This window comes from Medicago truncatula, chromosome 1 (assembly GCF_003473485.1).
Source record: "Medicago truncatula cultivar Jemalong A17 chromosome 1, MtrunA17r5.0-ANR, whole genome shotgun sequence".
In the NCBI taxonomy this organism is placed as follows: domain Eukaryota; kingdom Viridiplantae; phylum Streptophyta; class Magnoliopsida; order Fabales; family Fabaceae; genus Medicago; species Medicago truncatula.
The window spans coordinates 37,630,385-37,655,444 of record NC_053042.1 but is presented as its reverse complement, the minus strand read 5'-3'; the positions used below and the strand labels follow the sequence as shown (position 1 = coordinate 37,655,444).

At 31.5% G+C, this 25,060-nt stretch overlaps 3 protein-coding genes and 2 pseudogenes across 3 annotated transcripts; 3 read left to right on the top strand and 2 right to left on the bottom strand.

Annotated features, from left to right (window-relative positions):
* The first annotated feature begins 1,482 nt into the window (after nucleotides 1–1,482).
* On the top strand, nucleotides 1,483–4,345 carry LOC25484449 (transcription factor MYB13). The gene is made up of 3 exons (XM_013613277.3): nucleotides 1,483–1,777; nucleotides 2,295–2,424; nucleotides 3,330–4,345. The coding sequence occupies exons 1-3, from the start codon at nucleotides 1,645–1,647 to the stop codon at nucleotides 3,841–3,843; spliced, it is 777 nt and encodes a 258-aa protein (XP_013468731.1). The 5' UTR covers nucleotides 1,483–1,644; the 3' UTR covers nucleotides 3,844–4,345.
* A 5,041-nt stretch (nucleotides 4,346–9,386) lies between these two features.
* On the bottom strand, nucleotides 9,387–12,744 carry LOC25484448 (malate dehydrogenase). The gene is made up of 7 exons (XM_013613275.3): nucleotides 12,529–12,744; nucleotides 11,714–11,872; nucleotides 11,405–11,580; nucleotides 10,406–10,683; nucleotides 10,154–10,289; nucleotides 9,947–10,058; nucleotides 9,387–9,745 (listed from the first exon to the last, which is right to left on the bottom strand). The coding sequence occupies exons 1-7, from the start codon at nucleotides 12,569–12,571 to the stop codon at nucleotides 9,651–9,653; spliced, it is 999 nt and encodes a 332-aa protein (XP_013468729.1). The 5' UTR covers nucleotides 12,572–12,744; the 3' UTR covers nucleotides 9,387–9,650.
* Nucleotides 12,745–14,686: 1,942 nt separating this feature from the next.
* Nucleotides 14,687–17,865, top strand: LOC25484447 (pre-mRNA-splicing factor SLU7-like; annotated as a pseudogene).
* Nucleotides 17,866–18,633: 768 nt separating this feature from the next.
* On the bottom strand, nucleotides 18,634–19,147 carry LOC25484446 (uncharacterized). The gene has a single exon (XM_013613273.3). The coding sequence runs from the start codon at nucleotides 19,145–19,147 to the stop codon at nucleotides 18,728–18,730; it is 420 nt and encodes a 139-aa protein (XP_013468727.2). The 3' UTR covers nucleotides 18,634–18,727.
* A 3,269-nt stretch (nucleotides 19,148–22,416) lies between these two features.
* LOC120578397 (ATP synthase subunit beta, chloroplastic-like) lies at nucleotides 22,417–22,901 on the top strand (annotated as a pseudogene).
* Nucleotides 22,902–25,060: the final 2,159 nt, after the last annotated feature.

Below are 25,060 nucleotides of genomic sequence, written 5' to 3'. Positions count from 1 at the left end.
TTTAATTTATTATTTTGAGGGGCTTTCGTCGGATTTAATGGTAGTGACACAAATATAAGAAAAATGCCATGAGCCCAATTATTTGGCTGCTCATAGTTTTCAAAAGATTATTCAAGTATCCCCTATAAAAAAAAGACTATTCAAGTATATTTTTCTTCTTAATAAAATGATATTAGTTTGTAGTATTACTCGTCTTTTAGCTTATACACCAATTATACTACTGAGGTGCCAGAATTATGTTTTTGTATCATTCAACAATGTCACATTCAGATAGCACTTGAGTGATGCTTGTGAAAGAGAGAAAAAATAGCCACTTGTAATATTGTGGTTGGCCAATGTCACCAATGTCACCCAACTTTAATGTTATCCAAGTGATGCCCGTCACACTCACATATTATTAAGTGTATGTTTCATTCAGCCATATAAGAATTGATTTTGAGAAAAAATTGATTTAGTAAAATTGGTTCGCATTAAATTTTAGTTGAAGATAAGATGATTTCTGTTCGAATATATTTATGTAAAATGAATTAAATTATAAATTTATGTGTAAAAATCAATGCTCGAATCAAAAGTTAAAAATTCTAACTTTAAATACAATCAATTTTGAAGACAAAATTCAATTGTATTATAAATATCAAACATGTTAAAATCAATTCTACACATTGAGGATTAATTTTGACCCCTCTAAAAATGAAATATAACAAACATACACTAAATCTCTTAACTCACAAGTCTTTATTGTACAAAAGAAAATCGTCTCTCTCTCTCTCTCACAACTATTAATTGAGGAGTTGAGTTGCCCAACTAGTTTAAACTATGTGATAATAAGCCACATGTTTTGAGTTCAAATCTACTAGTAGTAAAAATATTAGAAAAATGCTAACAAATGTCTTTAAAGTACTTGATAAGAAAATTAAAATAGAAATTTATATTAAAATTTGTGTATTCAGTACATTAGACCATCAAAAAGTAATATATTTTTTTTAACATACAAAGTTATTGAACTTTTGACGGGTGTTCTAGGGATATTTGTTAGCAAGACCCAAAATATTAATCTAGAAGTGATTCATAATACTTCATCCGTCTCACAATAATTGTCTTTTTAGTATTTTTTTTTATTTTTCTCAAAATAATTGTCACTTTAGAATACCAATGAAGCATTTATTATTCTTTTCCATTATTATACCCTTATTTATTGAATTTCATTCTACCTAACCACTCTACTAACTACAATTAATAAAAGTATTTTAGTAAATGTTAATAATTTTACCATTGAAATCAACACAATAATCATTTCCTTAATAATCGTGCACAAACTTTAAACGACTATAATTTGGAGACGGAAGAAGCATTTGTTAATTAATTAATTTCTTTACCTTTTCTTTTTGTGTGTGTTTGAGAGGTTACTCCTTCGCGGAAACTGCTAAAAAGTTTGAATAAGAAAATGTTTAATTTTTTGTTTTCTTGGACTATTCAAGTCATGGCGTGCGGAATATCCAAGGATAAATAGCCAACATATGTCATTGGAAATGAAGTTGAAGAAGGAGAGAGAATATTAAGAGCTAGTTAAACTAAGAAGAGTGATACTATAGCATATACTAATAGTGCATTCTATTGTTTCCATCAAAACACAAGACCTTAAAGATGGTAAGAGCTCCTTGTTGTGAAAAGATGGGATTGAAGAGGGGTCCTTGGTCTCTTGAGGAAGATGAAATCCTTACATCTTACATCCAAAAACATGGCCATGGCAATTGGCGTGCCCTCCCAAAGCTTGCAGGTACTTGCAATCTATCTATCTATATCTATATTTTAGGAAAAATCTTTCAAGTTACATAGGTTAAAAGATCTTTCAAGTAATATATGAGAAATTTCCCACATCTATTTTCCATCAATTTTTTACATTAGTGCAATCTTGTATGAGATCTTTTGTATAGTTCTGGTGTGACTGATTTAGTTTCACCTCGACTCTGAATGCTAAAAGTGGTGTTAGATATATAAAAGAGGTGATTCATAATATTCAACGTCTTAAGGTTTTAGGTGGAGATTTAGTGTCATCTTCTCAGCGATTCGCCAATCTCCCTAATAATAATCTTAACTAAGTTTTAATTTAATAAACATCAAACTTGTGACATTTGTTTGACAAGACTACCCCAGCTTATAGTTAGCACCATTAAGTGCCATGAACTTGATAGCTCACAAAATTTCTTGCATTTTTTAAATTTATGTAAAAAAATTGTGATGATTTGGTAATGTTATGTGTACTAATTTTTATTTTATTTTATCAATTTTTTCAGGCTTGTTAAGGTGTGGAAAAAGCTGCAGACTTAGGTGGATTAACTATTTGAGACCAGATATTAAGAGAGGAAATTTCACAAATGAAGAAGAGGAAAATATCATTAAGCTGCATGAAATGCTTGGAAATAGGTATTAATTCATGTTAATATCTTCTCTGCAAAAAGCTTATCAAGTCCAATTTTTACTTTACATGATTACTTGTCCTAATCAACATGTACTGTTTATGATAATATAAATGTTTGATTCATGATTGTATTTATTTATTTAAGTAAGAAATGCATTTGGATTCATCCATCTTTTCTTTTTCTCTAATTGATAAACAAGATTAAAGTGGTGGGGACTATAGGGACCATATGCATTATGAATTGTCAACTTGGAACAAAATTAAAATCAAAAGGTTATGTATACTAAATATAATGGATGTCGTTATAATATATAGTGCCTTTAACTCTACTTTAATAAACTAGGTATGATCCCACCTTAGGTGCAAGTGGTAATATAAAAAGTAAAGGAAAAATTGATGTATCCAAAATATGCACCCATAAGACGACACATGAAGCTATAAACCTATAATTAATTATGTATCATCATGAAATAATACAAAACAGTATGATTAAGTAGTCACTAGTGGAAGATATAGAAAAAAATTATCTATAATAACATTAGACAAATAAAAATAATTATTATAAAAAAATGCGAGTTGCAATTTCAAGAATCTTGATTAGATCTGTGATGTGGCTTAGGGTGGCAGTTTATGGCACATGCATCTATATAATCATAAGATTCACTCTGTCAGTGTAATCTCTTAAGACAGTATCAAATTTTGTTGTTTTCTGATTCATTGCAATAAACAAAATTGAACGCGAATCTCGTGGAAATATTTGGTATATGACTACATATATTAATGAATCAATTTGATTCTTCACGATGTGTCATGACATAGTTAATTCTTTATGCGACGATTGTAAAATAATCATTAATATTATTCGAGTTAATAATCCTAAACAAATAACTAATTCAATTCTTATTTCTAGGTGGTCGGCAATTGCAGCAAAACTACCAGGAAGAACGGATAATGAAATAAAAAATGTGTGGCACACGCATTTGAAGAAGAAGCTAAACCAAACAAACTCAGAAGCTAAGAAAAAGGCGATCTCAAAACCAAAAATCAAACGTTCTGATTCGAATTCAAGCACAATAACACAATCAGAATCAGCATCTGCATGCACTACTAGTTCTAGTGATTTTTCATCTGTCACAGTTGGTGAAAGAAAGGATATAAAAAGTGAAGACATTGAGTCTATGGAAGAAACAATGGCTGTAATTGATGAGAGTTTTTGGTCAGAAGCAGCAGCATTGGATGAAACTTCAACTGATATGAAATCAAGTTCATTAACAATCTCAAATGAAATGTTGCCACTTCAATACCCTGATGAAATTCTTCCAGAAAGTCATGAAGATTATAATTCTAACATGGATGATGGCATGGATTTTTGGTATGATATATTTATTAGGACTGGAGATCAAATAGAATTGCCTGAGTTTTGAGTTAATAGAAAGTTCAAAAAAACATAGTAACTCCAATTTTTTTTGACAACTAAAAGTTTAGACAAGTTGGAATTGGGTACGGTCTATCAGAGCAGGTCTCGGCTCATATACTAATAGTGTACGCTATTCAGTAAAGAGATTCTCTCACATTGACAACGAGATTCAAATTCTTATCTTTATGTGATATGAAGATATGAGTTTCATTGCAACGTGGTAATTTCAGTTTGAATGTGACAAGAAAAATATGTGATGTGATCATTGTCTCCAAGGTAATGATATGTAATCTATCTCTATGTAAAGAGGGATTACAAGGGAAACATTGATTTTTATTTTCAATGTATATTGTGAAAAACAACAAGTCTTAGACATTTTTTTATTTTTTCTTTAATTAGGAGTTTAGGTTAGAGTTTGATTGTAATACCAATAAATGATGTACTAAATTAGTAAGCGGAAGTATTCAGAATTTTGTGCCACTAAATTTTCTAATAAACTCATTTGAAAATGTGTAATTTTGACATAACTTACTTTAACCATATTTTTATGCTAATATATAAAGATAAATAATTCATATAAGACGTCGTTAAATTCGTCTCGATGAATATTTTTAAAATATCATTTTCATAATTTTTTTTAATATATTATTCAAGATATTTAAACTTAAAATTATGCATTGATATCCATAACAAGGACACGTGTCATGGGACGGAGGGAGCCCTCTACTTTTTCTAGCCGATAATAATTGATTCATAGGTTTGATAAACATAACTTAATTGGTGGACATTGATTTCGCAAATATATAGTGACGCTATAGTCATTAGAATACTCAACTAAAAACTAATTAATAATTGACTCGTTTACAAAAATTAAAGTTTTAAATAATTCATTTTCAATTTTTTAGGGTTCTCAAAACCAAACCTATTTAATTTAAAATTGTAAACCAATCTATTAAACAAACTCCACAAAAACAATTATTATTGGATATATTTGGACGTTATTTTTTGAAAATTAGATCAAATTTTAGATTGATATTTTAAAATCGAAGCGTATGCATATTTATTACTACTTTTTTTTCTTCATCTGTATGTTTTATCACATTAATCTATTATTCTCTACTTTTTACTTATTTTAGTCCTACTTATTCGTCTGATTTAATCTATTGATTTCATATGTTTCATAGATAATTAATCATTTTTATTTCATAATATTAACTTTGAATCATGTGATATTTTACCATATTAGTTGAACCCTTACCCTAGAAGTCATATGATATTTAGATAATCAAATTACAAATTATAAATTTTAAATAATAATAATATAAAATCAATCAAAACTAAACCATATTAGATTTGATTGGATCATTTTTTTTAATTAGACATCCAAAATCGAACTAAGCCAGGCATGATTTTTATTTGGTTAAATGAATTCCTACTTTAAAACTGATTTATACCTCACCATAAATATCCCTAAAATATATATTCACTCATTTGAATTCATGTAAGCTTGTTGTCAATTATTGTGGACGAGAGTTAATAATATTTCATGAATTGTAAAATATTTTATCGTGCATTCATGCACTTTAATGGTTGATCAAATTTGAAAAGTCGACCATGAACTTTGTTTAATTGCAACTTGCAAAGTGATTTGGTTTGGTAGATGACGGAAAGTAAAATTTTGAGTTGCCTCGGTAACTGTTCATCAAAACAAGTGGATGTAGCAGTACATTTTGGACCACATGCAAATTTCAACTGCTGTGTACTAAATAGAAAAATATAATGCAGCCAATTAGTCAATTAAATATTATTTTGAGAGTATCAAATTGAATCATGGAGTAATTTAGTGAATAATTGAGTGTTACTGCAGCATACTCACAAAAATGCGTCAATTACTAAGCAAAGTTAATTAATTTAGTGATTGTGAAATCCTTATAATATCAATGGTTTAAGCAGACCGTTGTAGTAAGAGACAATCAATATTCCAAGTAAAAAGGTTAAATCATCCGAAAGGGATGAGAAAACTTGTTATCTTTAATCCTTAAAGTTATATCAACCGACACCATATTTTCTTATCTTTGACAGGGTTTATTTATAAACATGTCACATGCATAGATTAAATGGTGAACTAATGGTTGGCCATAAAAAAAAGTTTACCAAGTAAAATGACTAACACTACTTCAATGTCTTGCATTCAACTTTGTGATTAGACTTTATCATCTCCTAATCAAGGAAAAATGGGCTCTTTTTACGTTTCTAAATTATGGTCAGGCGAACATAAGGTAAAGACGTGGTCTAAAGTTGTGAGAGATTAGATTAAACTCTGATGAGAGAAGTTGTTTTATGTGCAATTTTTGTTAAGTATCAAAAGTTATAATATAAAATTAGTGTGAACAAAATTATCAAAGCTATGTTTTGACAACGTCAGATTTTTGAGGTTATAACTTACAACTTATAGTTTATAAAATTAGTTATAAGATTGGGAGCTTAATTTTGTCAAGAAGTTTTTTGTAATGTGCCATCCTTTTGTTGAAAAATTCGAGAATTTCTTTCACATCAAATTACACATACACATGAGAGTCAAATGAGATGAAAAACTCAGCGGATATTTTTGGAGTAACCGCCCAAACTTCCAAATTGCAAAAAATGAGCTGCCACTTGTGCTGGATGCACCGTAGTAAAACCAAGCCAGCTATAAAGACCATGCCAAAGTTTCTTAAAAAAATCGCAAGATAGAAAGAGATGATTCATATCCCCCACTTCTTCACAACCACCCACACAAATATGCACATTTGGCTCCATAACATGTCTCCTGATTAAATTGCCAAACAAAAAGATTGACCTTCAAAGAGACCTCCTTATTCCAAATTAAATTTATGTTGTCTGTTTCCAAGTTGTTGTCTGTCGTAAACATGAAGTGATAAGCACTTGTAACATTGTAGTTCTTCGAAGCATGTAAATGTCAAATCCACCTATCAGAAACAAAAGGTTTCAAAATAGTGTTAATTAAAAGATCACTACACTCCCTTGCTTGCTCTTCCTCCCAAGCTAATAATCTTCGCCTCCAATTCGAGGCCTATCCACCCCCCCCCCCCCACCTAAGAGAAAACATATAAGCCATCGCCATTTTATTATCAGCTAGATCAAAAAGACGACTAAATGCAGTCTTTAACATCCCCCATGAAGCCGATGATCCCACCAAAATAAAGTTTGAGAACCATCTTCCACCTCACGCCTAACATTATCATCAAACCAACGACCAACTCTCACTCCACCACCACTTCTAATACTACACAAATTGTTCCACCTAACTGAGCTACCTCTGCCCTAATCAGCGATACACCTTCCAACCTCATCGTAACGTGCAACTAAAACTCTATACCACAAACATCTATTCTCAGTCTTCAACCTCCAACATCATTTATCAAGTAACACCAAATTAAATTCCCTTATCCTCCGATTTTTTTATCTTTTCGACTTTTCTTGTAATACCGATTTGTATATATTTTATGAATAATATATCAAAATTAGTTTCCGACTTTGAAGAACACTATCAAATAAGTTCTTAAGCATTCACAATGGTGAAGTCTTCACCATTTAAAACATAGTACCTAATAGGTACTCCCATTGTGGAAATATTTTTTGGGAGTCTTCTAAAACTCAGAGTCTAACTTAAGACCCCCATCTCTTTTAGTGGTCCCCACACTTTTTTTTATTAAAATAATATGTTAGTGGTGGAATGTAAATGAGGAAGAGTTAGTTGTGGGACTCATTTAGACTTTTTACCAGGAGGTCTTTATTGGAGTGAATGAGTACCTATTAGATACTGTTATTAAAAAATAATAAAAAAGTGATGTGTAAAAATGGGATCCGTTTAAGACCTTCAAATTAAAGGTCTCTATTATGGATGCTCTTATGATTATAAAACTTCTAAAATGTCTCTAACTCTACTACTAAACTATCAAGTCGATCCATATATTTAACAACTTATTATCAATTAGGTCACTATATTCTAACAATTTACTATCATTTTGGTCCTTATATTTAACAGAGATGAAACGTCATATTAAAGCTAATCCACTTTGGTGATAAAACAGGAAATTCCACTCGTGACTTGGTTGATTAGCCTGGTCCCATAAAAAGATGCCATCACCAAGGAGACTTTGTATATTCCATAGTTCTATGAAGTAACGTAATATGGAGAATAAGAAAAGTGGTAATAAGAGTATAAGACCATAAGGAATAGAACCCAGTAAAAAAAAAAAGGAGAGAGAGGACCATAAGGAATATGAGTTCCGAAAGTGACCTTCAGTGCCACTCATGTAACTTAAATTAAAATCCAGCTTTCATAAATGGATTCAAGAAACCACAATATAAGAAATTCGTATAGGAATTTCCAATGAAAAAGAGTTCATGAAAAGACTAATCCATTTATATAAGTCAAGTCATATATGACGAGATGGTCACATAGTAATAATTCTTCCATATCGCAAAGAGACGTCCATTTTCATCGATTATTATGCACATATACATGGAAAGGAGTGAGTGAGTTGTTCGAATAAGTGTGGTTCACACTTCATAAGTTCATTATGTACTCCAATATTGTTGACTAATCTTGTGCCATCAATTATCAATGTCTGTCAAGAAACATGCAGCTTGTTTGTGACTTATTATCGGGATATTGATTGACACATTGTCAAAATTAACATAACCAGTTTTTAATAATTATTACATTTAATTTAGATAAAAATGTTCGTGTAAAAATAATTTATACATGGATTTAATGATGCAGCAACACATCCTTAAATTCATGTGCAGAATATTTTTACATTTAAATTAAGCTAGGATTTGTTTGTAAAATATGCATTTAAAAATTCAATCATATTATACGGACTTGATAAGATGTACACACAACTCCTCTCTGAAAAAAAAAATGCATACAATTTAAAAAAACATGAAAAATTCTATGGTAAAGTCAAGAGAATGACTTTTCTAGTGAAGTCAACGCTATATCATCAAAAGTGTATTGAGTAGCAGCCCACTATTTCTTTGGTGGCATCAAAAGTTCAGTCCTCATAGTATCATCAATTCATCATATTAACAAGACTGCACTTAATCTAATTTTACCCTACCTTGTTTTAAGTGTAACACCCCAGAAAGTGTAACATTTAAGACTATCGCATAATATCATCAACTATGTTTGCATGTTAAAGATGTCAACGATAAAATAGTACATGTAAGACCAAAATGTTGCAAACATTACTATTGATCATTAATCAGCAATCAACAATTAAAAAAATGAATCGAACATTAAGATCAAAATAAACTTTTTCAAAAAAATCAGTTTCCTGACTGCAACGTATAAGCTCCCTTTAAACATTTATCAATAAAATAATGTGATAAAATATCAAATAGTCACCCCGTGCGTATAACCCAGTTTGTAGGAACATTGTAATATGCAAAGACCGGAATTTAAACCACGGATTCTCCACTTATTCACTTTAAGGGGTGAATTTCTACCAACTAGACTACACCTAAAAAATAAATATCAAATAGTGTTCAAATTGTGAGATTTTATCAACTTTTTTCCAGAAGACAAACTTTCAAATGATGTCATGAATCCTGACTCAAATTACATATTCTCAAACATTCTAGTAGAAGGGATTAGAGATTACAATTACAATACAAGTGATGATTTGCATAAAAGGCAATACCATCCATCAAGAGTTTCTCAGTATCTTAGAGCAACCTTATTCAAAATTGAGAATTGACAAACAATGGAACCTCCATTGACAAATACACAAGGAAGCAAGCTGTCTAAGAGAGGCATGAATAAGCCAAAGCCTTCTCCTCAGAAAGCTCTTCTGCTGTCAAGTCCAATTTTTTCCTTGAAAACTCATCAATTGAAAGTCCTGGATAAAAATTAGACAAATTAAATTATATCAGATACATACACAAATCAAACCTTTAATTGCTATATAAAACAACTATTCCTTAATTTTACAAATAAAAGACAGCAAATGTTAAGCATGAAGTATTAACACTTAAAACAATGATATTATGGTTAAATAAAATAAGAATTCAAGAGCCAGTAATAATTTATCAAAATCTACCTTGAACTATTTGCCATTCGCCATTGCGGGTTGTGACAGGGAATGAATAGATTAGTCCAGCGGGTACATTGTAAGATCCATCAGAATAAACTCCCATCGAAACCCAGGTTCCCTGATGACATTGCAATGAAAAGATAAACATAAACATTGGTTGAAGCCATTCAATATAAATAATTTGAATTAAAGATTGACCAAGACATAACCAACCTCAGGAGTTCCTAGAACCCAATCTCTAATGTGGTCACAAGCAGCGCTAGCGGCGGATAGTGCACTTGAAAGCTTTCTAGCTTTAATGATTGCAGCGCCCCGTTGTTGGACGGTAGCTATGAATTCTCCATTCAACCTTGACGATGAAAATTACATCAATACTTCAGTAAATGCAAAATGGAAAAAAAAGAAAGTAATAGATATGTAAAAAAAGTTTAAATTGTGAGTCATGGTATTTGTCCATCAACATACCAGGCATCATCAGCTACGAGTTCACGGACAGGCTTTTCTGCAGAAGAGATTTTAACAGTTGCGTGGTTGACATCAGGGTACTGACTTGACGAATGGTTGCCCCAAATTATAACATTTTTCACATTAGAAACCTCAACGTTCAGTCTTTCAGAAATTTGACCCAGTGCCCTGTTATGGTCCAATCTTGTCAAACAAGAAATGTTTTTCTCAGGAATGGATGGAGCAAATTCCTTCAAGATCAATGCATTGGTGTTTGCTGGGTTGGCAACAACAAGAACCTGCATGATGATACCGAGTTTAAAGAAATGTAAATATTTCTGGAATATGTAAAAAGGACAACTCATTTTCTGAAGAAAAGAATCACAAGGGATTTGCCATACATGACCAAAATACACATATGAACTAGGTGGAACCTTTCAAACAAAAAGCCAACTTATTTAGTGAAATTTCAACCTCTATCTAGTACAAGATCAAATCAACAGAATCCCTATGGATTGTCCAAATGCATTCAAACCCAAATCTCTTTTTCATTAGCATTAAACTAAAATAAATTCAGTACAGGCAATGTATTGGCTTTACATCTATCACCAGCACACGAAAACCATGACAATAATAGCGTTCAATCAATCGATCACCCAACAACTTAATTAAACGTTTATAAGCTATTTCTATAAGAATCAATAACATAAAGTCAAATTGTTTTCATATAAACTATGAACTGTTTTCATAAGCTACCCTGTAAAGCTTATGGAAATAAGCTGAAAACATCTCATGAACATGTCATGAGCTGTTTCCATAAGTTTTCCCAAGCAGTCTCACAAGTGTTTATGGTAGTAGATAAGTTCAAATAAGTCAATCCAAACAGGTCTGAAAGAGATGCATGAAAAAGGGGGAGGAGGAACATAGAACGGAACATATTTTTTTTACATAAAATGCGACAGAACTAGAAATTGAAATTAATTAAGAGAAAAGCTTGAGGATTCAGAATTAAAGGATCACCTTGCAGTTTGCAGCAGCATGTTTCTCAAGAGCAGAAGCTTGGGACTTGTAAATAGAGACATTTTTTGTCATCACATCTTTCCTCTCCATACCTTCTTTTCTAGGGAAACCACCAACCATAACAGCAATATTGACTCCAGTGCATCCCTCAACCACATCAGTTGTAGCAACAACACCTGAAACAAATAATTTTCATAGTACCTTTTAATCTTGTGAAGCATTAAATCAACCAACACAAACCAACTTCAAACCAGAAATATCGCTGTCAAAGAAGTTCATGTAACATTTAACAAAGAGTAAAACTCAAACCTTTAAGTAGAGGGAATGCAGCATCCACCAACTCCATTTTAACACCGTTCAATGATTCGGCTGCAGGTGGGATGTCGAGCATGTGGAGGATCACAGGCTGGTCAGGGCCGAGCATCACTCCCCTAGCAATCATTGGGACAAGAGCATATCCAATTTGTCCTAAAATAGTAAAATTGGCAAAACATTTTTCAGTACACCAAACATACCTCTAAGATTTTATGTTGAAATAAAAAAATTGCTTTTGTGAAAACAAATAAACAACATTTTGGCCTTATTTGGATAATCAACTTCAATAAACATTTATAGCATAAATGCTTAAAATATAAGTGTTTATGTGTAATCTATTTCTATATAAAAAATTAAAACAAATTGTGTTCATATATACTACAAGCTTTTTTCATAAGTTATCCTACAGAGGTTATGGAAATAAGCTGAAAACAACTTATAGATATGTCATATGTTATTTCTATAAACTCTCAGAAATAGGGAAACACTACAATTAAGGTATACTATCAGAAAATTGCATATTGATAAGGGATCTATTTTTAACAAATGAAAGTAGATGCATATAAATTATTTAAAAATATATGAACTGGTTGCAAATACTAATTTTTTATTTTCTTAATTGATCATAGAGTAAGCACATAACAAGATAAATCAAACATAGTTCTATTTCTAAATAAAACCAATCAAGAAACATGATACTAGGATTAGATCAGATCTGATATAAAAATCATAAGATAATTAAAGATCCTTAAACAAAACAAAAGAAAAGACATAATTTTGAGAGAAACCAATAAAAAAAAGATGGTTACCTGCAGCACCAGTGACAAGAACACGAACAGGGTCTTTAGCCATTGTTTTTTTGGATCAAAGATAGAGTTTGTTTGAAGAAAACAAGAGTTATGAGTGTTGTGAAGAGTGAAGACAAGTTTAGTAGTATATTTATTCACGGAGAAGCCAATGCTACTACGCATGAAACGACACCGCTTTCGGTTCCTCTATTATTTAAAAGGAGATTGCTGATAAGTGGTACCATGCTACAAGCGCAAGAAAGAATATTCTCTTATTTAACAAGCATGCCTCATCCACATATACAAAAGCTAGCACTATGTCACATTCATTAATAATACTTTCAAAATAATATGGATAATGTATTTATTTATTACAACTCTAAAATGCAACTAAGAGTCAACACATAAATTTTTGTTTTCGACTATCACATATTTTGTTGTGAAGTGATGGGAATAACTACATAAAACTTGATTCACTATCTCGCTTGAAGAATCTAAGATCAACATAATGTTGGTCTTAAAGGCATTACTTATGAACTATGATGCAAAGATAAACATATTGACCCCCTTAACCGAAACAACGATCATTCTAACATTTTGTCGTTTCAACAAATAAATAGAAACGGTTCGTAGCAGAATGTAGGGCTATATTACTTGATGTTTGAGGTCAGATTCACCTATATGTCACGTTTGAGGTTAATTTTTCTCATTCTTCGTGTTTGAAATCAGAACTTTTAACTTCTTATCCTTTATCTCAAACAAGTTGAGTCACCCCAAATCCTTCTCTATTTAACGCGTGCCTACAAAGTTTCATTAAAATCTACATATTTTTCTAATGTTATACATTAATTGTGTGCGTTGATTCCCTACACCACTCTCGCAAACACAATTTGCTATTTAGCAATGTAATAGACCATAATAGATGTACGTATTTTTACGTTTTTTTTTTTTTTTTTTTTGCGTAAACCAGGTATCTTATGTGTGCAATTGCGAAGACTAATCTCTCGAACCTTGTGGGATCCAAATGGACGGCAAACTCTCCCTAAGAGATTTAACGATGTTGTATACTCAAGGTTAAATTCAAACTTATAATCTTGGTTAAATTAGAAGAGACTTGTATCACCTCATGTAAGCGTCTTTGTGTTCTAATGTTATTTTTTAATTATGTGTTCTAAGCGTCTTTGGTTAATGCATGTGTATATTAGTAAGATTGCATTAAAATCTAAGTATTTTTTGTAATGTTATGCATTAACTACATGCACCTATTTCCTAGGACTCCTTTTTAAAATACTACATCCGTTTCTTTTTAATTGTTACATTTTGATATTTTACACAAACCAAGATTATCAATAAATGATACTATTTTTGATACAATTGTTTTTTACTTTTACTATAATGGTCTTATTAATTTAATATTTCATTTCATGTTTTTCTCTCTCCGCAATAATATTTAAGGGTAATATTGGTAAAACAACATTTAAAGTGACAGTTAAATAGTAACAAATTTTTACCATTTAATGCAATTGCATTTATGTATGTGTATATTACCAATGTTGTATTAAAATCTACATATTTTTTCAATCTTGTGTATTAATTAAGTGTGTTGATTATATTGACTCCTCACTTAAATACACTTTTTTATTTACCAATGCAGTGATATTAATAAAGAGTTATTGAATGAGACTCACTTAATTTTTTAGATGCTGAGTTGGAGAGATTTGATGCTTATCAAGTAATTATGTAAAAAATTGTTATAAAAAAAGTAATCATGTAAAAAAAAAAACTATAAAATAAGTGATGTGTAAATGCATGACCAGCTTAAGCACCACTTTGAATCTCTAAACTTTAAAATGCAAAAGTCATTGATTGAATTTATAATGGACATCAATCGAAGAAAACCCGTCAATCTGAACAAATCAACATTGTCGCACTTGGACGGCAAAAACACATTGAAACACACAAAAGAAAAACTAAAACTTTGTGTGAAAAAATATAGGCTAAATACCTCTTTTGGTCCTTTAAGTTCGACAAAAATATCAAATTAGTTCTTTAAATTTCAAATAGGTCATTAAGTTGTTAATTTAATGCAGCTAAGGGAAAAAAATTAAGAAAAAAATGTTCCAAAATCACCCCCTCTCTAAGGAGGTGCATTACAAGAATAGATGGTGCAAATAGTATCATGCATAGAAGAGACCCAAAGTTCAAGGCCCATTGCATTATCATCATGACTTCATTCCTTCTCATGGAAGTAACATCCAATGCAACATCCTTTGTTGTCATGGCTATTAAGGGTGTTTAAATTCAAACCGATTCAAAATAAAACCGCAAACAGATCCAAAAAAAATTGAAAATCGTAAATAATCAAATATTTTTGGATGCGTTTGGATGTTGTTTTGTAAAAACTGCTAGGATCGAATCAAATTTCAGATCACTTTTTCAAAACTGAACTGAACCACAAAAGTAAATATGAATACTTATTTATTCTTTTATTAGTATTATATATTGCATTATTATGTTGCTTGTCGGTTTTTAATCTTATATATTGCATTAATTTAATCTATATTATCATTACTTCATATGTTTAAAAAAGAATCGATAATTTTCATGCTGTAATTTTAATTTTTTAATATATATTTTGCTTCAAACCTATTATTTTACCGTGCTTGTGTAATATTAATATTAATAAAAAATTATATTCTTAAAAAAAGTAAATAAAAAATATATATTTTGCATTTTGGATATTCAAAAACCGATCCAAATTAAACCGCATATATTTGAATTAGATCGGTTTGGATTTGAAAAGAGATTGTTGCTAACACTCCTCTTTGATCATAACAGTGAAGATTTGCATTCTGAGTTTCTTTTTCTATTTATTTAATACTTGGTAGAGTTTAAAACATCAAAGGAAATGGAAATTGGATCAAAGTTATACAAAATCTTGGCATCACAAAGGAGCAAAAGTATTTCAAGCTGACAAGTACAGGAAGGGAGCATATGAAAAGTAAGTGGACTTCTGCTGTTTTAAATATCAATATAATGTCACAAGTGCTAGATTCTTGGTTTCCTTTGCCAATTGGTCCAGGGTTCAATGTCTGGTCGGTGTGTATGAAAAAACATATGTTGAGATATCAACCCCTTAAATGTAGTCCCTACTCCAAGTATTTGAAAGACCTAGGCTTTCCCTCCCAATCTCCTCTTCAAGGTCCAAGAATCATCTCGTTTCTTTGTCGTCTGTTATTTCTATCCTGTTATTTATCGCAGACTCTAACTAACTGGCTCTAACTATTGACTAATCAATGTCAAGCAATTTGTTGCTTGTGATAATTACTTTCAAGGCTAGCATCTTTTACATCATTTCATGTGTATGTGAAATTTTGTCTACTTTGAAGTCATAACGCTTTATATAGTTACATTATATAGGAAGCCTTGCCTTTTGTAGCTTAGGATCTTATTCCTCGCAGCCTTTCTGATATATTAGTTGTGTTCTTGTCAACATTGTAATCTAGGTCTCTTTCTCTTGTTTCTGTTATTAAAAGATTGAAATGTGTAAGATAAGTTCTTACGATAATCTTTTCCTCGAGAGCATTTACTATAATGCGAAGTGAACAAAGGAAGTGAATGTAGTAGGTTTTGGATACCAATCGGAAAAGGATAAAGAAATGGTTTGTAAGAGAAGCAAGTGTACCTGTATAGAGTTTCTTTCTTCCTTTCTACCATTTTCTCTGGGCGAGGTTGCTTTTATGAGTATGTTGCAACTTCTGAGATCAGTAATATTTTTTGGACAAGGATATCAATGATATAAGTTGATGAAAATGAAAGATTTGATGGTTTTACTACATGTGGTGCGGCTAACTTTTTAATATTTATTGTTAAACTCATGTTCTTCTGGATTTTCTATTTGACTCATTTCATAACTTGATGAGATTGACATTATCTTCCATCCACCGACTCTTGGTTTATATTTGATCTTAAGATGTGGAGCATTGACACATAATGCAAAGTCATGCATGGAGAGGCCTCAAAGGATAGGAGCAAGATGGACCAGCAAGCATGTTGCTCCTGATGAGAAGATAGAAACATTTGAACTCGATTACGATGGCAACCTAGATCGATCAAATGGTTATAATACAGCAACCTATGCTAATGTCATTGAAAGATGTGAGGCAAGGGACGAGGCTCGAAGGAAGTACTTAAAAGAACAACAATTAAAGAAGCTTGTAGAGAAAAATAGTAATCGAAAATGGGGAAAAGGAGTGTACTGATAATGATGAAGATGCTCTAAAGGTTGATAAAGCTAAGGTTGGTGAAAGCAAACAAATCGACTTTGTCAAATGAGGTGGCAGTACAGGAACTGTAAGGTTTATTTCTTTACTAATTATATTTGTCTTCCTGTTTGTGATTATTCTATTTGTTTGCTTCATAAACTTGTGTATCTGAGAGGACATGGTAAAATACCTTTTGAAGCTTGATGTCAATTCTGCTTACTATGATCCGAAAACCTGTTCTATGTGAGGGGATCCCCTTCTGGCCGACGCTGATCCTAATAAGAAGTTTTTGGATTATCATGCATTTGTTCAATTAAAAAAAAAGTGTTAGGTATGACTTATAGTTTACTGATAAGTGAACAAGTGACGCTCAATTATCCCATGGTACGGTTCGTGTGTAATTTTGTAATCTACACTGCAGTATTTGAACATAAGTTTTAATCTGTAAACCTTAAGCTTTATTATTAATAGAAAAGTACTGCAGCCACTCTGCAATCTTAGACTTAGCCACAATTGGTCGAGCTCCTTGATCAAATCTTGTGTGTTCTCTGTTTGCATTTTTCGTATCTGTTTACTTTTGAACTAGGGTTGTTGTTCTAATAAAATGCTTTGTAGATACTCCCACTCCATTAGAGGAGAAAAAGTTTGCTACTTGGGGGACTGATGTACTTGACCAGAAGAAACTTGTTGAGGCCCTTAAAAAGGTTAGTTTGGATATTTTTAAGACACTCATTTATCTTTTGAATTTCCATTTCCTATTTAGATATCAATTAATTCACTGATATTGCCTAAGCTGGAGCTTGGCATTTGGAAAACATGCGGTTTATAAATAATGGTTTCATTGTTTTGTTTCTTATATTTCCGTTTGGTAGGGAGAATGAAAGAAAGAGAGAGGTGAAAGATGAAAGGAAATTCAGGTATAATGTTAGATGGAGCGATGAGATAATGATTCTATTTTACCATTCTCTTTATGTCAAGGGAAATTTATTGTGCTCGACACCAACGCTTTTTGCAGGTCAGTCCCGAGGAGATGGTGGCATGTCGCATGAAAATGATTCATCGTGATGATCCCGTGAAAGCTTTTCTACATTAGGCTTCTTTTCCCTTGGTGTGGTAGCTATGAGTTTGAAAAAATGTTGCAAAACAAAACTGCTGATGACAGTTCTTGGTCTTGAACTGGTTGGTGTTTCCTATTGTGTAAATGTATGTATTGGTTTGCAATGACTTCTTTTGTATTATGGGTCACTCAACCTCATCAAGAGTGTGTTTGATACTGCAAATTCGAATTCTACCTAAAAATTGCAGCTTTTCACATAAAGCTTGTTAGGACATCAACCCTAGTTCAAAAGAATAAAGATACGAAAAATGCAAACAATAAACACACATGTTTGATAATGGAAATCGGTCAATTGTAGACTGTGGAGTGGCTGCAATTCCTTTCTATTATTCTAAGCTTAGAGTTTAAGGTGCACAACTTACATTTAAATACTACGGTCCAAATCACAAGTAAACATGCAACCAAACATGGAATAAGATCTCAATGTTAACATCTCAAGGTTTCTAAACAGTCTTACTTTTTGGACAGATGCTGGTAATTCAGCAACCACATTTTGAGAAGAAGCTCGAATGGATGAGGTGAATAGCTCGGCGCACACCATGAAAACCAGAACAAAAAATTTGATTTATACTTTTCAATCCAATTTGTATTACTAACTTAGTTTATCATTTGCTCAAAAAAAAAAAACTTAGTTTATCATATTATAACTAATGTACAATTGACCAGAAGTTTCCTATGAGCAAATTGATAATGAAGAATAAAAACAATTAAACAGGAAAAATAATTCCTAACAAATGCCTAATATTTATATATATTCATGCAATTCAATAAATAACAAGAAAAACAATCCTAAACAACCACACTATGTTAATTGTTAATGTTAATCACTATGAACCTTTCAGGCACTTCTTGCTAGCATTTCCTGATATTCCATTAGGGACCTCTCTTTCTGAAGCCTCACATCTTCATAAAACTTCTTGATAAACTCCTCTGCCTTCTCATCCACCTGAAGCTGAGGTGTCTTACCAACAACAATCTTCCATGCATCTTCAATAGTATCTATGTCGCCGCTATCCATCATGCCAACCAACTCTTTGCCTCTGCTTGTTTCCTCTAATCCATTAGCCTTGTCTGCGGCGTGCACACACTCGGAAAAGAGGTCATCGATGCGTATGGCGGATTTATTCTTGCTAGTAGCATACACATATGATGTTTTGGATCTTCTGGAGGGTATGGGGGAATGGAAGGTTGCAAGGATGCGTTTAAAGGTCGCTATTAACCTCTTCTTAGCAGGATGAAGCTTCTTTCCTAGCCTCATAAGTGACATATCAACAAAGACTTTTTGTTTTGAAATGATTGAAATGGTGAATGAAGGTTTGATGCACTCAAATATATACCAAAGTTCTATAGTTTGATTTCTTTCATGTAACACAACAAGGGTACGTTTGGAATTTTTTTTTTTTTTACATTAGGGGTAATAAATTATAGAAAGTTTTTTAACATAAATGATATTTTCAAATTTAGAAAGATTATATTACCAATTGATTCCAATATGAAACAAGTCCAAATGTGAATCATATGATATTTTTTTTGTTGCATTTTGGTTATTTATTTGCTTATTCAGGTAGGAATATGAATATAAATTCATTAAAAATGTTTTTGGTTTATCTAAAATGTGTTTTTAACATAAAAGTTAATTTGCCAATGGATTAAGATCTTAATTTTCACGGTATGCTCCAAATATGGTAATTAATTTTAAATCAAAAGATACGGTAATATTGAATTACTTCCAATATTGATACTCAAGGATGGACACAAGTAATATAGTTAAAAAAGACCTAAAAATGGTTCAATTTTGTAATCCAAATATATTATCTTTCGGCAAATATATAGTAATTTACAACACGGAAACAATCTTGTGTACCAAGTTAAGTTTTGTACGGAAAGCAATATTGGATAAAGCTAACCCTAAAGTTTATGTTTGGAATACAATAATACATTTTATATTTTGAGTAAAATTTGGATAAAACTACTTTTGGTGGAAAGTCCAACACAAATAAATTACTACATGTGGTAATATAATATAGGTCAAATGCATCAAAAGATTCTTTAAGTTTTTCATTTTTTTTTAAAATGGTCATTTAAATTTCAAAAGTTCCAAACAAGTCCTCTTAGTTTTTGAATCGTTTCAAACAAGTTCTTTTAGAGGATAATGGTGATGATTCAGATGATAGCAACAAAGAATATTATCCACCATTTGTCATGCCTAAAAAGATGACTAATGTAAGTGGTGTTAGGAGTCAGATTTGGTATCAAAGATGAGTTCAAGGAAACAATTATCAACTATGTTATCTACAATAGGATTTGTTTGAAACGATTCAAAAACTAGAAAGACTTGTTTGGGACATTTGAAACATAAATGACCACTTTGAAAAAAAACGACTTTAAATACATTTGACCTATAATATAATATTCTGCTTGTTAACGCCAATTTTGAGCTTATATCATTTCGAGCTTATTAATATATTAACTCATTTGATCAAAATAGATATATTTGATGATAATTTTTTCTCACGATCTTGTAATATTTTTTACATTTTTATAGTGTTTTTCGACAAGCTACTTCAAGTAAATATTGAACTTATAACTTATTATTTGGTTATTTTTGTCAATTTCACCCTCATTGTCTTAATTGGTAAAAAAAAAAAAATTAAATATCAGTTAAAAATATTTGTTTATATCATTTTCGATTTATCATTCAATTTGTGTGATATGTGATACAATAGTATTGGGATTGATTTTGGTCGCTAGGGGGCTTCGGTTTACAGGAGCTTTTATTTGTGTTTATTGTGAGTTCCATCAAATCACACCAAAAAGGTAATGAATTCTGCTCTTTACCCAATAGTTTTTCTCGTTCCCAATTGATTTTTTTTTACCCATACGTAAGTTAATTCATATTAGTGTTAAATTTACGTGACTTAAATCATACTATGTGATTTAACTCACACTAGTGTTAATCTCTGCGTGACTTAAGTCACGCAGGATACATGGCGTGCGTGAGTTAACTCACGCTATGTCTGTGCAAAAAACCTGCACAACCAGAAACTAAACCCTTTTAGATTAGGGTTCTAAGATGAACCTCTATTTTGTTTGTTGGAATATTTAATTTAAGTTCTTTATTCAGTTATTTTTCGAATCCTATTTAATTTTACTATTTCGTAAGATTTGTCTCTTCTGAAGCGAACCACCCTAAAATACAAGTACTTAGGAAAGTAACATACCTAATATTGGTGTAAACCTGCCATAATCAAGAAGTAACTAATAGCGGGCCACGTAATTAGAAAAACACAATGACTTAAATGAACATAGTAGCTTTATTCTTCTTTCATCCTTGGTAAGATAGACAAGATAAGGTTGCCCATTTGTAGAACTACCGAGAGGAAGAATATGTTGATGTCCTTCTAAGATTCAACAAACGAGGGTACCTTTATGACACTAAGAATTTAGGAACCCTAAAATACTTTGTTGATTCAAATACCGCTGAGAAAGTAAGAACCTACACGTACCTTAACGCGCGTAAGTGTATCTCCCTGTATGATTGACGACCCTAAACAGTGAAACATGTAGAAACTCTGGCGTAAGGTTGTAATTGACAGCTGGAGGACGATGAACCCAACCTCTGAGAGAGAGTAAGACCTCACAATTACAAACTTGTGTGATCAGTAGGTGAAACTTAACAGCTGGTAGGTGTTAAAATCTCACGAACTCATCACTTAGATAAAAGACGCTAAAAACTGAATAATACTTGACCATTAATTATTTCCAATAGATGAATAGAGGGGATTCAAAGAACCCTAACCATCGCTAACATTCTGCAATCAAAACCAGGTTAACTCCTAAACTCTTGCTATGTTGGAAACATATTAAATTGCAAAACCTCCTTTATCTTTTATTTAATTATTTTTATTTTCTTGTTCCTAAATAAGTAATGCGAATTTCCTAGTTGGAACGACAATAACTCTAAATACAATATTATAATTATCACTTTATTATTTGGTAAAGATTTGGTACACTTGCCTAAATCCGACCATCAATAGTCTAGTCCACAACCCCACCCCAAGAACAAATCCTTAAAGGGTGAAGTGCTTAAGAACCATTCGTATATGACCAAATTAAGGGCTACAACTGGCCCACCAACCATCCCACACACCCCCCGACATGATGCATGCAAGGGTGATGTTCGCCTCCGAAAGGAGGCTGAGTTATATGTGAACTTTTGATTAAAGTTAACATGATAAGGTTTCAGAATTATTCAATAAAATTCTTCTTAGAATTATTCAATAAAATTATTCTTGGTTATTTATCACTCATTTAGACGAGGTGAAGTTGTTGTTGGTGTTATTAAACATATTGTTGAAGATTGTTATAATAACCTTTGAACATAATTTTGATCAAAGGACTGTAATCGGTCCACTAATCTATATGTAATTGAGCTTCCTTTGATAATTTTTAATTTTCTTAGAGATCACTTTTTTAAAAGGTTGTTTGCTTGCAGTAACATGATTCTGTAATTGTCTTTGTATCCGTTTTGTCCAAGCCGAATCCGAAGTATTTTCCCTATTGGGCTGAATGCCTTCCGTTGTGGGAACCCACCCTTGGGTACTGAAATGGGTACTTTACTTACTTCTACTAAAGAAGGGTCTATAACTTCCATTCAAGAAGTTTATGTACCTGCAGTTGATTTGTCCGATCCTACTCCTGCCATAACATTTGCACATTTGGATGCTACTACTGTACTATCAAGAGGATTAGCTTCCAAAGGTATCTATCCAGCAGTCGATCCATTAGATTCAACGTCAACCATGCTCCAACCTCGGATCGTTGGTGAAGACCATTATGAAACTGCGCAAAGGGTTAAATAAACGTTACAACGTTACAAAGAACTTCAGGACATTATAGCTATTTTTAGGTTGGACGAATTATCCGAAGTGGATCGTTTAACCGTAGCAAGAGCACGAAAAATTGAACGTTTCTTATCCCAACATTTTTTCATAACAGAAGTATTTATCTAACATATTTATCCTTCCAATCGTGTAATATCTCCATAGGCAACATTGAGATGTACATTATCAATAGTAACAAATAACATTTGAACCATCCAATATATATTTAATATCACATCCATTAGAAGAATCTAACTATTAAACTTGAATGTAAAGAGATAAAGAGATTGGTTGAAAAAGAATATAAAGTAATTTATTTTCAACCAACCATTATTAATTTACATTTTTTTCAATGGGTGTGGTTCAGTTTATGACTACTCTTTGATCTTCGAAAAACACTTTATAAAGTTATTGGAGTGTCAAACACCCTAATTACAATGGCTTTCTGATAAAAATAAAAAAAACTTTATTTCTTGCTTTCCTTTTTAATTGTAATTTTTATATAAGAATTTCTTTTCAATGTAGAATTTATTATTGTTTTACTATTTTCGCAAACAGATAAATAAAATGAATGAAATAATAAATAATTAAGGGTATTATAAAAAAATCATATAAAGTAAAAACACCTTTTTACCATCTTGATATGTGTAATTAACCTTACAAAGACTACTAAAAGAGAACGAAGGAAGTAATATTCATACATATGTGTATATCTAGGGGTGTAAATAAGTCGGAGCGAGCTGGACTTTGTTTAAATAGGTTAGGTCTGGTTGAAAAAATTAAAGCCTAACTATGGCTTATTAGCATGTTATAGGCTTTATTTTAAATATGGCATGACCTTTTTAAAAGTCTGACCTAACCTATTAGTCTGCCTAAAACCCTAATTTATACTAATAATTTTAAATATAACATTTGACCAATTAATAAAAAGGCTAAATATTTTAAAAGGCTAATAGGTCAATAATTTTTTTTAAAGCATATGCATCCATTCCCAAACCCAACCCCCCACCCCCCGACACACACTTACTTTATTAGTGTGTGTGTGTATATATATATATATATATATATATATATATATATATATATATATATATATATATATATATATATATATATATTGCATCTATATCCAATAAAATTTTGTAAAGCTAGCACCATCTATTTAATAGTGGCTAATATATGTGTATTATATAATGTATTTTTGTAGAGGTTAATACGCGTGTTTATATAATGTGCATATATAATTACACATATATGAATTGATCTGATACGGCTAGTAAACTTTTCTATAAGCCTTAACTTGATCTACTTAAATTAATGAACTTTTTAAAAAAGCTTGAGTCCAACCTATTTAATAATTGAGTTAAGCCAAGCCAGATTTTAAATAAGCCGAATTATAGACTCTGACGGACGACCTTAATTATTGCCACCCTTATGTATATCTATACATAAATATTCTAGTCAAAAAGTTATTAGAATATTGAATTACAACGGATAGATGACGTTATCATGCACATTTTCAATGTCTACTTTTTCATTCAATCTTGTGAACATTTTCTCATATATAAAGCTCTAAATACCAAGAAAGATAAAGTACTTTGATAGTGTCATCTCTCATTTCCTCACCTCAAACCATTATCAACCATGGCCACGGCCTCCATTTTTTACATTTTTAATCAGGTTTATTTTACATGCAGAATTTGCAATCAAGTTTTTACCACCTTTCAACTATTCACAGCCCATTTCGAGTCTCATTCTGCTCAAGAAAACCTTGCGGTGAGAAGGTTTATCCATGCCCACTTTCAGAGACTTTCACAACCAAATTTTCAAGAAACACCACAACAATCTTGTTTGATGTCTCAACCAACAACTGATCAATTTCTCCAAAATGCGGTTTCACAGTCCCCCGTGCCATCTTTCGGGAATAATGTTATTAACATGACATCATTTTTTGCTCCACCAATTCCGCGAGGGAATGATCATGATGACATGGATGTTTCTCCAGTTGATGGAACTAAGGCATATATCAATCAGTTGGACAAACCAATCGATAACAATGTATTTGTTAATTCTGCTAATGTCAATAACACATTGAATCTAGAGTTAGGGCTCTATGTCAATGACCACACATTGAATCTAGAGTTAGGGCTTTAAGTAATTTGTTCCTTTTGTTTAATGCTTTGAGATATGGTAATACTGGTTGTTAAAATAGTCCGTGTAGACAACAAAAATATGACCATAAAATAAATTTATGTTATTAAGGAATTAATACCGGGTTAATTATGTTT

Excerpts from the sequence above, each read along its gene's own strand:
- LOC25484449 (XM_013613277.3), top strand. The coding sequence starts at position 1,645 with ATGGTAAGAGCTCCTTGTTGTGAAAAGATGGGATTGAAGAGGGGTCCT. Across the intron at positions 1,778-2,294 it reads TGCCCTCCCAAAGCTTGCAG|GCTTGTTAAGGTGTGGAAAA; the intron begins GTACTTGCAATC and ends CAATTTTTTCAG. Across the intron at positions 2,425-3,329 it reads CATGAAATGCTTGGAAATAG|GTGGTCGGCAATTGCAGCAA; the intron begins GTATTAATTCAT and ends TCTTATTTCTAG.
- LOC25484448 (XM_013613275.3), bottom strand. The coding sequence starts at position 12,571 with ATGGCTAAAGACCCTGTTCGTGTTCTTGTCACTGGTGCTGCAG. Across the intron at positions 11,873-12,528 it reads TCTTGTCACTGGTGCTGCAG|GACAAATTGGATATGCTCTT; the intron begins GTAACCATCTTT and ends TTACTATTTTAG. Across the intron at positions 11,581-11,713 it reads TGCATTCCCTCTACTTAAAG|GTGTTGTTGCTACAACTGAT; the intron begins GTTTGAGTTTTA and ends TATTTGTTTCAG.
- LOC25484446 (XM_013613273.3), bottom strand. The coding sequence starts at position 19,147 with ATGAGGCTAGGAAAGAAGCTTCATCCTGCTAAGAAGAGGTTAATAGCG.